This window comes from Talpa occidentalis, unplaced genomic scaffold (assembly GCF_014898055.3).
Source record: "Talpa occidentalis isolate TD23 unplaced genomic scaffold, MPIMG_talOcc4v2.1, whole genome shotgun sequence".
Lineage (NCBI taxonomy): Eukaryota > Metazoa > Chordata > Mammalia > Eulipotyphla > Talpidae > Talpa > Talpa occidentalis.
In genome coordinates this window covers 146,240,639-146,258,702 of record NW_026555331.1, presented here as the reverse complement: position 1 = coordinate 146,258,702, position 18,064 = coordinate 146,240,639, and the positions used below count along the sequence as shown (strand labels likewise).

The 18,064-nt window shown below is 43.1% G+C and overlaps 1 protein-coding gene across 1 annotated transcript in view; it reads right to left on the bottom strand.

Annotated features, from left to right (window-relative positions):
• TBXAS1 (thromboxane A synthase 1) overlaps window positions 1-18,064 on the bottom strand; it is a 133,106-nt gene that overhangs the window by 94,947 nt on the left and 20,095 nt on the right. Inside the window, exons 2-3 of the mRNA XM_054692725.1 lie at window positions 9,015-9,108; window positions 6,298-6,350 (exon numbers count right to left, since the gene is read on the bottom strand). Of these exons, the coding sequence (XP_054548700.1) occupies window positions 6,298-6,350; window positions 9,015-9,108 (147 nt within the window). The remainder of the gene's footprint in view (window positions 1-6,297; window positions 6,351-9,014; window positions 9,109-18,064) is intronic.

Sequence of the window (18,064 nt, the reverse complement as noted above, 5' to 3'; positions counted from 1 at the left end):
CTGGGGGAGCAGAAGCGGTGTAAAGTAACTGGGTAAGGGAACAGGTCTAGAAAAAATGGGTAAGCTTCAAAAGGGTTTTTGGATGAAGATCAGAAAGAAGTTGGTCTTAAACCACAAGAAAGAGTGGAAGCTTTGTAGTAAATTCATCATTGAGTATACAAGAGACATAAAGAGTCTATTAAAGTTTCATTCAAGAAAAAGAGAGATTTCAGCAGAAGTCCTCTGACCCTTTTTTGGTCTAAGTTGCCTATTTATCTTGTTCCTTTGGTAATTCCACCTAGTGAGCTACACTACAAATTTGGATTGGTGATCGTTAGCATGTATGTTCTCTCTGATAACTTTCTTCCTGTTCTCAAGTTTTTCTAAAAAAACTGGTCTATTGTGTCAGGGTTTTCATAAAAGAATACTTCCCCTCCCCAGTGCTGTAACGGTTTGACAAACACACATTTAAAAATGTGCTTTCAGGTCAAAATAGATCAATCATTGATCTATTTTGTGGTAAATGGTATTTAACTCATTGAGTGGCTGTCAGTTATGACACACAGACCATCAGGGCTTGTATTAATTTTGGTTCCAAGCTAACATTACTCATATGAAACTGGTGATTCTCAGCTTCGCACTCAACACTTTCAAGAAAGATTCAAATGTGAGTCAAAAGGACCCAAATGTCGTGACCCAGTCTGGCTTCATGGTCAGAAATGTTAGGATAACTTAGGACATTTGTGCTTAGTTCTATAGTTTCAAGGATACCGTGCCTTCTCAATGGTTTAGGGTATTGCTCTTGTCTCCAATTCTTCTTACAACTGAGTCACATGTTTAGGTCAAATGGTAAGTGAGTCTTATGCTCAGGCTTATACTCCCAATCAGCAGTAGAAACCAAAGTCCACTCCTAGGCATCGGTGCCTTGAGCTCTTCTGCAACCATAGTACACTCCCCCTAGGAGCGCCTCTCTTCTTCAACATCTGTGATTCTGTTGAGCCCAATCCAGTTTAAAAATGAGAACATTCCTCCCCTATCTGCTGCTCAGGGTGAGTCTGAATACTTGTATTTTCTTGAACATATCAGTAATAGTTTCCACACCATCCATCCTCTGCCACGTTTTCTAATCCGGCTTACTCGGGTGTGTCCTGTGTCCTACGTCCAAGAACAATCACGTGACCTGGGAGTGAAACTGGCCGAGTCCTTCGGTGTTCTCTCATTCTCTGGGTTCTGGATCTTTGGGAGTAGCCAGCATCGCTCCCTCGTGTTGTTGACATCACCAACTGACCGCTTTCAAGTAAACTATCACTACCATCCCTGCGCTGCTTCTCACCCTCATCTAACTAGCGCATAAGCAGGATGGTGAAGATCACTTAATGAGACATTTTCACACTCAGTCACCCCCGGAATACACTCATGGATAGCACAGTGGGCTCTGAGCTTTCAAAAAAAATGTTGAGACAACCTTATTGTTTTCATTGCTGATGTCACATGCTTTTTCATATGTTTCCCAAAGTTCTCAACTTCCCCACTGCCTGGCAACAAGGTGCTATTAGTTCAGGCATGCTAACTAATTAAATAAAAAACTCACTTGGAGGTGCTAAAAACTTCCAAGTTGGAGACATATGAGATGCCTCTACCTCCTGTGGGTGTGAACTTTGCACCTAAGTGCCAGGTCCTTTACTGAAAGCTGACTTGCTTGCTAAATTGACTTTTTCTGTGCAGGGACCCAAAGTGCCTGGGAGAGAGAGAGAGAGAGATTCAGAGTCTAGTGCTTGCAAAGATGTTCTTAGGACACTTTATTGCTGTTAGGTATAAGAAGGGGCTACATGCATCATCTCCAAATGAGTGATCTGTATGGCAGATCTGTAGGCAGAGGAATGGAGCAGAGAAATCAGAGCTACTTATAGGAAGTAATATGTAAGGAAAGTGACATTACGAATCAGTTGGAAAAAGATGACTTTCCAGATGGAACACCACCATCTGGAAGAAATAAGGTGATCTCTACTTCCATCCTTACCCACAAATCAATTCTGCATCAAGTATCTAAAATTTTTAACTAAAAAAACAAAACACTAGAAAAGTAGAAGTTTAAAAATATATCCTTGGTGGAGAAAGCTATTATGAGTAAGATATAAAAGGTAGATACTTAAAATTGATTAAATTCCACGACACAAAAACAAATGTTTTCTGATGGGAATAAATATACAATAAACAAAGTCAAAGACAAGAAAGAGAAAATGCCCACAATATATAATAAATATAAAAGACTACTTTCTTTAATATATAAAGAGTTTCTGCAAGTAAATTTGGAAAAATAACCCAGCAGGAAAGTGTCAGAGGATTCTTCAGAAAATAGAGTGGATTTTAAAACATATGAAAAGATGCAAAACTTTCTCATCCTATAAACTACCAAAGATTTAAAACTATGACCACACATTTTAATGGCCATCTTGTGAGGGACTCAGGTGCTGTCATATGCTTATTTGTGGGAATATTAAGTGATATAACCCTAGAGAGAGAAATTGAATAATATTTATCAAAATTAAAGTGTAGATAATCCTTGACCTAGTAATTTCACTTGTAGGAATTTATCCTACAGGCAAGCAACATATATATTCAAAAATACTCACTGCAGCATTGTTTATGAAAGCAAAAGGTGTTCATCCATTGAGGATTTATTTTAAAAATCAGAATACATCCGGAAAACACAGGTGTAGTGACTAATCCTCACCGTGAAGGTTTAGATAGAAGATGTTTTTCCTAATATGGGGGGATCGTGCGGCAGCTACAGCCAGTAGTTGCTGTCTGGGTCCAGTTAATCCTAACAGTTCCACATAGGAGGCTGCAGTCAACTAGGAGACTGATGGATGCCCAACCTGAAATCCAGAGTGATAGTGACAAGTCGTGAGGACCAGTTGTGGCCGAAGTCACAGTGCATGCACTGCAAGAGACTGTCCCTGCAGAGTGGATGTTACATACATTGTCTTTGTTTTGTATCAACTGGACCAGCCATTCTAGAATTAGGAGACCCCCTTGGAGCAAGGTGGGGTGGTTCCTGACATAGGGTGCCATCAGGATGTGCTTCAGGGCACAGTGTTCAGTGTCCCCCGAAGTAACTGCCTGCCTGCTGCCTCTGCCACCATTGAAACTTGGCCAGTGGTAGGGCAGAGACCCGGGACACCTGAGTCTGAACAGGTAGCTTGGGCATCTTGCCTTATTTTTATGTCGTTTAATTGCCGACTGTCTAAAGTTTAATGTGCTGCACTATGTAAATATTTTATCCACTGAGCCTGGCTAACTATCCTATTTTGATGCCAGCCAAGTTTTGGGGATAAAATGGTACCTGCCCAACATCAAGTGCCTTTATAGTTGCAAGAAATGGAGAAGTTTAGTATGTGAGGAGAAAAATACATGAATTTGAAAAGCTTTTAAAAATCAGAATACATTCATAGAATGGAATCCTTGGCAATTTAACAACTTAACAAGAATGAATGTCTTGAGATGGGACAGTTGTCCAGACTTCACTACTGAACAAAGCAAGGTAAAGAACAGCACCTGTCATGGGTTATCCTCTGAGTAGTAAGAAGTTGATGACGGAGGTTGCCTCTGAGGAGTAGCTAAGGGGTCCATTTTATTTTATTCTCTATACTCATTTGTACTTTATAAATTATGTACAATCTGCATGTTTACCTACTTACAAGGTTTTGTTCTAATGAGAGTATAGGAGATTATTGCACAAATCTGGCTTGATGCAGGAATCCAGCGCCACTTCTCAGATGGAGGGGCAGAGGGGGTAGATACCAGGAAGCCAACTATCAAATCCATCCAGACAGGGCTCACTTCAGACTAAATATCAAATGTGGAGTATTTCAATCCTTTCCCTTTAAAAAGTGAGCCTATTGGGTGTCCTCAAGATTACAGAGTTTGAACAGGACACACACACACACACACACACACACACACACACACACACACACACACATCACTGCACTGCCTTTAAATCCAGGAGTGGACACATTTAAGAACAACTCAGCATTTTATGGTTAATTTCATTTTTAAGCAGAAAAAAAATGGAAGCTTTGTCTGAAGAAATTATGCCATCACTTTTCGTTGTTTTTCCTTTATACCAGAGGTGGGAACAAAGAGTAGAGATGAGACTGCAGTTTTGATCTGTGCAACCTCATTTGAAATCATTCTCTATGATTTAAGTTTCCTTGAAATGAAAATGATAAATTGTGTTGACTTAGTTAGATTTGGGGGGAAAATTGATTGGACATTCTATTGTCAAGGAAACCAATTCTCTCTCTAGCATGCACACACACACACACACACACACACACACACACACCACGCCACACCATACACCAGCCAATACAGTGGCCTTTAAACTCTTCATCTGACATTTTAAATTATTTAAAAATACCCAAGGGCTCTACTCTGAAATCTGTACAAGAAGTACTCAAGGGAAGTGATTCTTAGAATTCAAACTTAGGGAGGTGTCTTTCTAATTCTGGGGAAGCCACAGTCATTCTGAGTCAGTGCTGTGTCTCGGAAAGGCTTGGGACAGTTTCCAAGGTCAGTGTCAAGTCCACTGCAGAATGAAACTACTGGAAAGAAGAAGCTGGAATGAGAACTTCTGAAAAAGCAACAGAATAGCACAAGGGTAAGAGAAAGGAAAGCGGTTCACACACCATGCACCCCCAGGCCCTGCCTTCATCTGGCATACCAAAAACAAGAAGCTATGCGCTTTAAAAAAAAAAAAAAAAAAGGTAAATAAAGACTAAGTGAAAGGGGTCTTAGAGACAGAGGGAGAGTTGCTTATTATTGACAGATGTGCACTGTCTTCCGGAGATCCACCATGGTGTGTATTCTCTGCTGCCTCAGTGCCAGGTGTGGCCACGTGACCTGCTCTGGCCTCACCATGGGCACAGGAGTTTCCAGCCTTGCTGCTGGGCTTGGCCAACAGGATGTCAGCCGATAACGAGCAGGATGCTACAGGCCTCTCGTGCTGTTGGTCTCTCTCTTATCCCCTGCCATCCCAGGGACTAGTCTGCTGTGTCTTGTCTGTCTTCCCAGGAGGACGAGGCGTGTGTAGAGCAGATGCCCCATTAAACCTGGGCTCTGAGTTAGCTCCCTGCTCTGCCTGCGGAGGCACCAGCAGCACGGCTGAACTTCCTCGCCAAGGGTGCGAATATCAGTCACGTCCAGTCAAACCTTAGACACGCGATAGTTTGTTAAGTCACTCCACTTGGGAGAAGTGACAAACTAGTACAGAGAGCAGGTAGTAAAGCACCTTAATTTATTATTTTGGCACAGTCACGTCGCAAATTAAAGAATGGTTAAAAGAACTTGATCCAAACCATAGGGTTCCTGGATGGGCCATTTCCACAAAGAGACAATTCCATTCCTTTCAAAACTCTTCCCTGGAAGAACAGTTGTCACCTATCCCTGGGTAAAGGGCACAACCCCTGGTCCCTGTGCTTGGATGTACATTAGGAACATCACAGAACTTCACTGCACTTAAGCAGGTTACCCCAGGCCTGCGGAGAAGCTGTGTGAGAACTGACTAGAATGGTTGGACTTGAGTGTGGAAAGTTAGGCTAAGCATCGACACGCCTCAGGTCTGCAATGGCCCCACCATGAGTTTGATCACTAGATTCTGGAGTCATTTTATTCTTTTAAAATAGGCACATACTCTGGCTCACCAGAAGGGAAAATTCAGGAAAAATAAAGGGAAGAAGGTCTCTAGTACTTTTCACAGCTGAGAACGAGGGTGACTGTATGTCCCAGTATACCCAGGACAGTCCTTGCTTGCACTGTGGTCCTGGGGTCAGGATCAATAGCACCCCCTTCACTGTCAGAAGTGCAGTGGGCTGGATAATGGGTGCCATGTTTCTACAGCTCTATGGGTATATTTCTACAGAGTTGAACAAAACCAGTCCAAGTAAGGTTTCGATAAGTCTGTGGGGGAAGAGCTGACACGGTGGTCCAGGCAGCTTAGACTAAGGCCTGGAGAGCTGCTGTATCCCTGAAGCACACCCTGAAACACAGGGGTTAGAGATGGCACAGGCACCCAGGGCCCGACCCAGCTGGTCAGGGTCTGAAAGACAGGGACACGGCATTCTTTCAAGCTAGCTGGGTGTTTTACCTCGGACATCCCCGAGGTCCAGGTCAGGAGCCTCAAAGATAGGGCACTGTTTTTGTGGATCCTCTAAAGATACAAACAATGCAACATTCCCATTCCTGTCACTGCTTCCATATCTATTAACGTGCAGAAATCAGATTCCATGGTGAGAGGATGAAAGTGTTCCTTACCCGCACAGGGGGCCGTAGAGTCTCTTGAGCTCCAGGTGGCTTTCCCAGAAACCCTGCAGAGAACAGCACCACAGTAAGCCTAAGATGAAACCAAATTTCAAGTATGCAAACTTGTTCTACCAAGTATTCCAGAGCCACGAGACCACAATTATATATACAATAAAAAAGAATTGCAGTTAAATGACTTTTCAAGTACTTTGCAGATATTAGAATAAACTAGTAGCTTAAAAAAAAAAAAAAGTTGATTGCCCAGGAAAAGTTTCAGTCAGCTCTGCTTTAATGGACAGAAGAGAGGCTTTGTACTTAAACTATTTACGTATAATTGCTGCTAAAATATTTGAACACTATTTGCTTTCTCAACTGTTAACATTCCCCCTGCAATTTGGTTTATATTATTATTATTTTTGGCAAAGCCTCTTTTCACAGCCACTATATGTGTAAACTTCTGCTAAATCTATCCAAATTATCATAAATTCTGAATGCTCATGATCCAAGTTAAATTTTAACTAAAATCAACATTTCAAAACAGAAGAACTTACAATAACTTTATATGGGAAGAATCTAGATATGCTTCTTCATGGGGAAGGCGGCTACCTGGAGGAAAACCCAGAGGGTCAGGAGATGCTGGACCCTGTGTTGGAGGGGTGGCCTGTGCATGCAGATACGGGGGTTCTTAGGGGAGAAGGGTTGGAAATCGCTAGATCCATTGTGCTGTGGCAATGAAACATACATGAGAATCTGTTTGGGTTGGGAGAGGCGTGGGGCGTGGAAAATGCTAGACTTGTGGGGATGTAGCACACAGGTGGATGTGTAAAAGGTGGGTACGGAGAGGGTTAGGGGACAGAAGAGTCCATTCTCACTAAATCTACTGAATGGCACAGCCTAAGCCTGCCTTGTATCAGGGAAAGCTTATATGAATATAAAAATAGTCACTGAAATTACTATGTTCTAGAAAGAACTTGGCAGGGTTTGTCCATACAAGGAGGCGAGCTGAAAGGGAGCATATGTGGAAATGATCCAGAGGCAGGAGCCCAGGGCTCTCTCCACGTCGATAGTTACACTGTTTTCCTCAAACTGTTAATACCAAATTAATTACTCAACTGAATGCAGCCCCCCCTCCCCCCAAACATGTGAAATTTATTTAATTTCCTGTCTGGTTTATTCCGTCTTGACACATGCATTATTTCAGTGGCTTCGGGGGCTCACAGGAAGCCGGAGGAGAGAGCTGTTGGTGGGTTTTGAAGTTGCGAATCGGTCACCCCTGAGGTGGGAGGGGAGGTGTTTTGTAAAGCACTAGGAAGGGTGAGACAGCAGCAGCGACAGAGCGCGAGAGGGGGCGTTGGGGGAGAAAGGGAAGAAAGGAACAGACAAGAAGCTGCAAGGAGCGGGGAGAGGACAGAAGGAGCTGGGCGCCTCGCTCCACGCGCCCCTGGCGAGTGTGTGTGTTTGGGGGGGCTTCTGACGCCATCACGAAGGGCTGGCACCAGGTGGGCCCTTCCTGCCTGTTGGGCTCAATGACGCTTCGCTTACAGGATCTGTTGGCTTCTGATGTTGGGTCTGGCAAGAGCCCCCCATGCGTTGGCAGCATGAACCATCTGCCTTCTGAGGAAATCCAGCAAGAGACAGAAAGAGTAACATCGAGGAGAGGAGTCCTGCGCCCGAATCTGCAGAAGCCTGTGGACATTGCTCCTGGCGCGAATGTCATTCTGGGGCCCCCCCTGCGCTGTCTTGCGGAGCCCAGCTGCCCTCTGCCCTTTTGTATCTGTCAGCTCGTGGCCGCTCTCCCCGTCACCCTGGCCCACCACACAGAGGACGATGGACTCAATTTGGAGACCGAATTTGCCTGCATCCTTTATCCCTAATCACAAGAGATACGAATGTCCCCCCAACAGGCTTCTCTTCCGCTGCCGCCACCACCTGAGGTCAAGCCCTCATCACTTTCCTCTAGACGTCAGCAACAGCTGGGGTCCATGGGCCTCACCTAAATCCCTCTTCTGTGCAGTGTAGTCTTCCACTGGGGGTCCCTCTCCTGCGCACAGAGGGGGCATGTGAATAGTTCTCTACTTGCCTTTCTAGACTGTCGGTGTCTAGCCCACCTACCTCTCTCCACACGGCTGCATCCTCCAGGGCTCCCCAGTCTTTGGCTTCTAACCAGTCCAGGCTGCCCCTGTCATGCTCTGCCGGAGTTTTCACCTGGTGCTATCACACACATTGTTACTCCCTACCTGGTGTGAGTCCTTGTCTGTGTCTGTTGCTCCTATAAGACCCTCTTCTCCAGGAAGTCCTCCGGACGAGCCTAGCCAGATGCACCTCCTCCCTCTCCTCTAAAGAACAACCAGCAACCATCTAGGTGCCTGATCTAGGCTAGGACACACCCCCACTGGAGCTGTACACCATGAACTGGTGCATACCTTGAAGGCAAAAGTAACTTCTGTACTCTGAACAATCCCAAATCTGGCACATCTAGACACCCAATAGCGAGGTTTTGGGGTGAATGGATGAATGAAGGCATAATAGGACTATGCATATTGAAGAGTGATCAGAGATGGATCACAGGCAATAAGAATTCATTCAAGTGGAGGAGGACTCGGCACAGAGCCCTCACTCGGAGACCACCGTGGGTGTGGGTGACCCGGATGGGGATGCTGCTTCTCGGGAAAAGCCTGCTCTGGGCTCCACACATCTTATGCTAGAAAATAGTGCAAGAGACCCCTTACCTGGCGGAAAAACGTCAAGTTTCCAATGAAAGGAGAAGGCTTGGGGTGTCTGATGCCCACCTTCTCCAGGCTGGAAAACGCAGACATGGAGTACCTGAGGGGAAAGCAAACTTTAAAAAGCAAGAAATTGAAATTTGCGTTCATACTTTTGGTCCTAGGAGAAGTTAGATTTTTTGAGTTGCCTGGAAGGTAGAAGAAGTTTCCAGTCGATCATTTTTAGGGACTGAAAATGTGGAGGCCCAGAGGTGGGTGACTAGCAGAGAGCTCACTGAATTCCTTCTAGTTGAGCGACAGCTAGAGAAGATGGACTCCTGAAGGCCCACGTTGGGAGACACTTAGGAAATGATATATCCAAATGCCCTTGAACACCTGAGATTTCTACCAGTAAATTGTTTTCGCAAGATGCCTCTCCTCCCTGGCTCAGTTCTTTTTGCCTCTAAAGCTCTCGAGAACTGTTGTCTTAGAAGGCAAGCCCAAAAAAAAGTAACGTTGGCAAAAATCAGTTTCCTGTGCAAATCCGTATATTCTCTTGGTCCAAACTGACCCCTGCACATAATTTGTTCCTCATCACATTCCATGGCCTAATAGGGAAAAATAAAAACCAGGGAGGAAGGCAACACACCATGGAGAGTAGACCTCATCACCAACTGCTTACAACCTCTTTAAATCTTTGTTTTCACGGCCTGCGACCATATGGAAAGCATATTTTCTTAACCAAAAATCAGGAAACGTGGCTCGACAGATTTCTGTGCCACTTTCCAGGAGAAAGCGGCAGTCTGAGAAGTGCAGTGTGGCTGTCAAAACATTGGAATTACTAGGATATTTCAACAGTTTATGGGAACAGAGGGATAACACAGTTAAAGTCAGAATCGGCTTCGAAAAAATATCCGGACATATGGCTGCAATCCCTAATCAGCAAGCCAATTAGGTCAAAAGTTCAGTTAGTTCAGAAAAATTAATGAATCAAACTGGGTGTTTAGCATCCTGCGGAGATCTGCCAAATCTCAATTTGGGAGCCGGGAAAAATGCAGAGAGTATCACTACAGCCGGCTTCAAAGAAGGACTAGACCTTAAAACAACATCAATGCTCTGAGAACCACTGGCAAGAGATGGAATGTTCCCTACAGTCTTTGACCTTCCGGTTTCCCTCATGCCATCCAATAAGTCTCACTTAAATAAGAACATTTCACCCAATATGCAGCTGTTCAGGCAAAGGTCAACCCAGTGTAACTGTTGAGTTGTATTCGTCTATGCAATGGGTCTATTTTTAAAGTGGCCACAGCAACCAGGGCCGAAGGGAAGGTCAGTGCAGCTCGCAGCCCTCCCGACCAGGGTTTCCACCATAGGAGCGCATTATTAGGTTTGAATGAATTCCCAGGACATCGAATTTAAGTCCATGTTCAAGTGTAATTACAGATCACACTCAAGCCACATGCGAATTACAGGGATTAATCATGCCAACATTCCTCTTCATTAGCCTGTGTACCAAAGGTTGACAGCGGAGTGTATGAAAGTTATTCTTTCAAATTACTATGATATTTTAACATAAATGCCCTTACAGCAAAAGGGAAGGAACCCAAGAAAACTCACAAGTTCCCTCAACACTTTCCCCAACATCCTCGAATCCGGCTTCTTGGTTCATTTCTTCATCAGTTTTTGTGAATTATTTTCTAAATGTAATCTCTAATGGGTAGAAAGAAATATGTAAATCTTGGGCCACGTAATTACATCTTAATTTTGTAATTAGATGTCTTGATTGTCTAATTAAAGGACGAGAAGTCTGTGCCTAATTACACATGCTAATTATTATGCAAGTCCATGCCCTAATTATGTAACTCCACTTGACGAAAATACCACTCGTGTGTCTCTGCACAAAATTCAGACATTTTCAAACATATGGCATCAGCAGAGAATGTTCTGGACACAAGCATAAACTTCACTTTGCAGCCTGGACCCAAGTATAGAACTTTAGCTGGGAATTGGCCAAGCGGTGCCTCCGGTAGCTGCAGTCCCCATGCCAAATCAGTCAGGAGAGATCGGGCCACCAGACTTCCAGGCAAAATTGCAAAGTTAATTCCATTTGTCTTACTCCCACTTCCTTCTCTGCACCCTTACTTCACGCTCTCTGCCTCTGGAGTCCCTATGCTGGCCTGTCTCAACAGGATCAATCAGAAGTCATGGGCTCTAGTTGCTATGAGCTGAAGAGTGTCACGGGGAAAAAAAAAGTTTTTTCCTGACCCCCCCAAAACTTTAGAATATGACCTTATTTGAAGAGACGGCGGTTGCTGATGTAATTAGTTAAGATGAAGTCATACAGACGTAGAGAGGACCTCTAGTCCAGTATGACCGGTGTCCTGTAAGAGGAAGATGACATGAAAACATGCAGACCAGGCGGTGTGCCATGTGCCAACCAATGCAGAGATTGGCATTAATGCAAGCCAGGGGTCATCACAGACAGTGGGTCAGCAAATCACGAGAAGCCAGGAAGAAGCAAGGAAGGATTCTCCCCCGCGGGTTTCAGAGGGAGCATCACCCTGCAAAAACCTTAATGTCAGATTTCTAGCTTCCAAAACTGTGAGACAATAAATTTCAGGTGTTTTAAGCCCACTTAGTCTTGGCCGCCCTAGGAAACGCACACACCAGGAGTACCCATGAGTGCATTTGAGCAAATCAATGAAAAAAAATGATTTTAGAAATTTTTATCCTGTTACTTTAAAATGTGGCATTGTGAAAAATGTTTCCTTTTTCTAGCAAATGGTGCAGTAAGTCCTGTGCTATCAAAATAGCACAGGTGGCTGGATGCTGCTATGGAAGGCAGGTCATGTGCAACCCGTCCTGTGGCCACCACGATGTGACATTTAGACCAGCTTCCCTTTGACGGGAATTAGTGCAGAAATGTCCCGCGGTCATGATCGCACACACCTATCGTTGCCACTAAGGACACTTAGGCTGGAAAACGACTGCAGAAAGACTGCTGTAGCTTCAGAGGGCACCCTTGGACTCTGCTTCCACAAGTAAAGCAGAGGTTTATCGCCACAGGACACGAATCCAGCAGCGCCTGTGGGCACCTTACACTGTCCATTCATACAATAAATGGAACATATAGAATATTTCAAAAAAACCTTCAACGTTTGAAAGCCTAAAATTTCCCCAATATTTTGTCGTCCCCAAAGCCCTGTCTTGATGCATTCAACAAGCATTGTTGTGTAGCCAAAGAAGCCACTTGTGATAAATTGGGGGATGTTTTGATGACGCTTGCAATGACACCAGAGAGGACTAAGCTTCTCTCTGCTGCACTTTTCGGAACAGCCAACTCCTCAGTTCACTCATGTCCTCACCAAATACTACAACTTAATTCCTACTTACGAGCTGCTTTGGGAAATTTCAGAAGCCCTCGATGTTTTTGAAATGGTGTAAGATTCCTTTGGCAAATATCACGTCTCCTGGAATAAAAACCTTGAAGCTCCAGGAACAGGTGAAGCCCCCCGGGATGGGGGTGCCACTTGTCCTACTCTTTGGAGAAGAGCCCTTTCTAGTGGTTAATCTCCCCTCTGCACAGCCATCAAAATGGTGGCCAGCAGCTCCTTAAAAAATGGTGCCCACATCAGAAGCATCAGTAGAAACAGGGGCTTAAAATTGTTGCCTTTTCAAAAGGATTTTAGACACAGTGCAGAGCATGAGGTCTGCTAGCTTTTCAGAGCACAAATCAAAGAACTTGACAGATATTTGGACCAAAAAGCTAGAACTATTAGGGGAAAAGTCTATTCTCACTTAATTGTAGTTCTTAGTTTTTTTCTTGGCATAACTGTTTTGTATTTGAGATCATATTCTCTATATTTTTTCTATTTCTACTTTTTTCATTTAATGTAAGGAAACCTCCATGTTATTAATCATTTGCGAATGTTATCTTATGACTCTCTAATATTTCTCTCTCTCGTGGACAGATAATTTACTAAGCTATTCTCACTGTTAAGTATTTAGGGTGTTTTTTATTTTTTTAGCTCATTGATCTTATGACCCTACAATGAACACCTTGGTGCAGCAGGCTTTCCCAGCACTGTCTGCATGAAACACTTCCAGACCGGAAATCCATGAGTCAGTGGTTTTAAACATTGACAACACAATGCCAAAGTGCTTTCCAGAAGGTGTGTCCAGTGAGCCCCACTACCAGTGGTTCCATTTCACCAAACATCCTCATGAAGTGTTTCCGAATCTTGTAGACATATCAATGTACCCCAAACTCTTTCTTTCATGACTTGAGAGAGAACATTTTTGCCTTACTCTTTTCTCCAATTTCCAAAATATTTCCCAACTTTGAAATTATCTTTTGCTTTACCCCCCCCCCATTCCCACAAACTTCTAGCTAGGTGGCGGGCAGGACGTGGTCACACCAATTGGGTAAAGAATTAGTTGGAAAGTGAGTAGTCACTAATAGGATGGCAAGCTGGCTCCAAGTTCATAGTTGGGCAGGAAGAGGGAGATAAGCAAGTGAATTCAGAATAGTTTTCATTTAGAAGAGAACTAACAGCAGGCTTGCTAGTTGATATGTTAGTTTCAAATTCCAGGTCCTCCTCCCTCTTGCCCCAACTTCCCCCAGGCACAGCTAGAGAGACCGTAAGTGAAGAAGTTCCGGCTTCAAGGCAGGAGTGCCTTGGAAGTAGCATTTCTAATGTGAGTCTTTCCCATTCCCCTGGTGGGCTGCTCTCTCTCAGCATCCTCACCCTCATGTTCATTTCCATCTCCCGTGACCCCTTCCTGCAAGCCCTCGCTCTCAGCCTCCCCTCAGGGCTGGAACTCATCCAATATGCTTTTCACTCATTTGTCAATGTGTAGTAATCAGCTTATTTCCTAAGATGTAACCTACAAACTAGAATGTTGGTTTACTAATTTATAAGAAGAGGTGTCCTTTTTCAGGAGCAAGCATCTGATGCTTCCTGGCACAGCAACTTCTTTCTGGTACTGGAGAAGCAAGATCAGTCATCAGTGATGTGTTGGCCCAGGTTCTGTGAAAGAGCTGACTCACCAGGACAGGTATGTCACTGGGACCCTCGTAAAATCACACTGCCCCTGAATACACCTCGATGAAGTGTTGGCAAAGAGGCAGTGTGTTTGCTGCCTCAGTCCTCAGACATCCGTATAACACAAGTGCATGCGTCTATTCTGACCCCTTTGTCTGGTTTAAGCCAATGTCTCAGTCTTTTGCATATTATTGATATCACTCTGTAATACTTATTAATAATTTTCCCATATTAATTTTGGAATTAGATGAAAAATCCTTTGTGAATTTTACTGGAATTGCATTGTTTATAAATTAATGTAGAGAGTAACGCTGTTACAACAGTAAGTCCCTCCACTACAGGTGTGTTATCTCTCTTCATTGATTCCATTTCTCTGTCCTTCAGCAACATTTTGTCATTGGATGGACAGAAAAGTATCTTTTGCTATTGATATTTACATATTTTGGTAGTATTGCTGATGTGTGGGGAAACCATTTTTAATGCAAATCTTGTCATCAGTGTAGACATATCAGTGTTCTGCTGGTTTAGATGTCGAATCTCTCATTTCTTCTGTTGATAATTATATTCTATGCAAATAATATCAGTTTATTCTCATTCTTTCTAGTCCTTTTGTCTTCTCTTACTATGTTATCTTCTCTTACTACATTGGCTGGGATCGCTAATACAATGTTTAAAAGAAACAGTAGAGAGCATGCTTTTCATACTTTTGACTCTTAATATATCCACATATATTGTTTCAAAATTAAGTGTGAGATTTTGCTGTAGAGTTTTGAAAGGTATGCTTTGACTTAAAACATTTCCTCCTGTTCCTAGGTTGTTTGGAGAAGTGTTTCTTGTTTAGTGTTATTATAGCTTTGTTTTATTCATCTTTTCAGAGCATCAGCTTTTGCTTTTTGTGTTTTCTGTCATTAATTTATGCTCATTTTTTATTATGGTCTTCCTACTGTTTTCTTGGGGTTTGTTCTTTGTTCTTTGGGAGTTTTGTTTTTTCCTTTTAGCCTTTTGGGTTAACAATTTAGCTTATTTATTTTCTATATTATTTTTAGTGAAATTAAGGCTGCAAATCTCCCTTTAACTACTTCTTTAAACTTGTCCCACACATTTTGAAATGTAGCCCTTTTGTTGTCTGATATGTCTCCCCTAATCTCTTCCTCACGTATTCCAACTAAGCTTCTCCACCCATCCCTTCACTTGACTGCCTTGTCAAGATCATCCATGATTTTGATCTTGTCAGTTCAGGGACTCCTTGGCAGTCTTTTACTTGACCTTCCAGTAGCTTTCTGACCTAAGTGAGCACTTCCTTCTAGTATGTATATGTAATGACCCTCAGCTGCACACATAATAAAATAAAAATTAAAGTTATATCGCCATACAACTTTATATCTCAATCTTACAAAAAGAAAATCCAGTCTCATAAAAGAAAACAAACAGTTGGTGCGACTCTGTATGCTCATGTAGTACTGGGTGAAATGTCGATTGATCAAAGTCCCCCAAGAGGACTATTTGTTAATATCTAGCACATGCATTTACCCTCTGGTCTCTCAATCCACCTCCAGGAACTTGGTCTACACATGCTAGCACATACACATATGTGTAGGGGTATTGATTCCAGCATTTTTATAACAGCAAAAGCTTGGAAACAACTTAAATGCCCATCTGTTTGGGGACTCTTTAAAGTATAGTGTGTCCATTTGATAATAGACTATGGAATAAAATGGAAAGTCATCAAGTACAGTATTGATAATTGGAAGCGACAGGAACGTGATTTATATTGGTTGATAGAACTAGTGAAATATCTCTTTAAGGCTAAATAAGAAGTTAACAGCAAAGGTTGCCAGTTGAGGGGGATTAAACCGTGGAGATAAGGATGGGGTGGGAGGAAAATGTTTGGTTTGATGTTTTCATGCTGAAAATGCAAAAGCAGACAAATAGTCCATGAAGCCCCATGTACACCCCACTCATCTTTAACAATTACCAACTTGTGACCAATCTTGGGTCAGCTTTACACCTGCCCACCTCTCCCCCAGATTATTTTGAGACAAGTCCATCACATCAAACCATGTGACTGTAGATACTGCAGTACCCTTTCCTGAAATACAAGCACTCTTTCTTAGAATCACCACAATGTCACTACCACACTGAATGATAATAGTTTCTTAGTGTCCTTGACACTAGCTGGTGTTCCAGTTTCCCCCGTTTTCCCATAAATGTTCGATGTTTGTTGCATGGGGCCTGCGTCAAGTCTGCATGTTGTGATCAACTCAGATGCTTCTTCAGTATCTTTGAGTCTCTTAATTCCTCTTCCACCCTCCTTTTCCCCTGGCTTCTTAAAAAACCAAAACCAGGTTGTGTCTGTGGTGTTTCCCACAGTCGAATTCCCCTGTGCCGTGGAACATCTTTCAGCCTCAGGAGGCCCAAACCACTGTTCCCTAAGTGTATCTGCAAAATTCACTGAGGAGTTTCTAAAATTCTGATGCTTATGTTCCACCCCCACTTCCATCCAGATGGTGACTTAATTGTCTGGGGGTGTGACTGGGGCTTTGGAATTTTTCAGACCAATGTTCAGACAAGTTTGGGAACTAGTGATCTGGAGGCTTTTTCTGGAGACTGCATCGTGCACTCTGAGAGGCTCATGATGTCTGCCCGTCTCTCTTATGCTGGCGCTAGCAGCTGTGAGGATGTCACCTAGATCCATTAACTTATGGGAGGCTGCACTAGAGCAATATTCCCTCTCTATTTATTAGCTGGAATAACTTGGAATGTATCCTCATCTACTATTGAGTTACCCTGAGGAGCAGTTCACCTAGAAAAAGGGGGTTCAGTGCTTGAGTCTTTGCTTTTGTTAGATTCAAAATAATCAGTTGATTCTATAACCTCTTACAGTGGTGGCACAAGGCATTTTTGTGTCATTGTGAACTCAGGGATTTAAATATATTTGATGTGTTTTGATCCATTGGAATTGTTATCTTACTCATCAACTTGTCTCATCTTGGCTAGTGGGAGCACAGATGCTTCTGTAACGGGGTGGTTTTGACAGAACAGCTTCCTTACTTTCTGAAATGACATGTTCCAGGTTCATCTTGTACATTTCTTACCCCAGACCTGGATCAGTCATTTTCCCCAAGGAATTTGTTCTTCCTTTTTTGGAAAATGTCTTCTAAGGGCCGTAATTGGAGGAAAACTATTTCTTATTGAGACTTCATGATAATCATGTTTTTTTTTTTAATTTTAATTTTATTTTTATATTCCCCATACAATTACAACCCCCTTGTTTTGACCCCAATCCCTCCTTTCCCCGCCCCCAAACCCCATAGAGTGTCTCTGGTTCATAGTTGTTTGTTGATTTTGATTTTTACTTTCTTATAGTTATTCTTTTTCCTGGTCCCTTATTTAAGTTTTCTAGATTCCTGCTATGAGTGAGACCATCCGGTATTTTTCTTTTTCTTTCTGGCTTATTTTCCCAGAGCATAATTGTGTTTGATACTTCAGCCAGTGGATTTTTTCAATTTGTTGATTTATTCCTTTGTCATTAGAATTTTTTAAATGTATAGTGGTGCCTTATATAAAAGCTCAATCTGATAAATTCCTTCAGAAAGTGAAGGAATTTTTAACAGTAACCTAATTTTCCCCAACTATAGCCATTTCCTGGTGCTGCTATTAACAAATAACCTCAAACTCAGTGGTTTGCAACAATACGGTTTATTATCTCACAGTTCTGGGGACCAGAAGTCCAAAGCCAATCCTACTGGTCAACATCAAGGGGTCAGCAGCTCACTCCTCCAGAACTTCAGGGGGTGTGGGTTCTTTGTCTCCTTGGCTTCTCCCCATCTCTTCTTCCCAGCCTCACATCAGCTTCCCTGACTCTGACAAGAGCTGCATTGCCCACAGCAGAGGAAGGCTCTGGAAGGCCCTGCAAGGCCAGGCTGCTGCTCTGAGGTGGATGATGCTCCAGGAAGAGGGAGCACAGGGGGATTTCAGGTCGTAGGAAGCGCTATTACCTGCCTTCACCTAGAGTGTGCCCTGCTTTCTGGG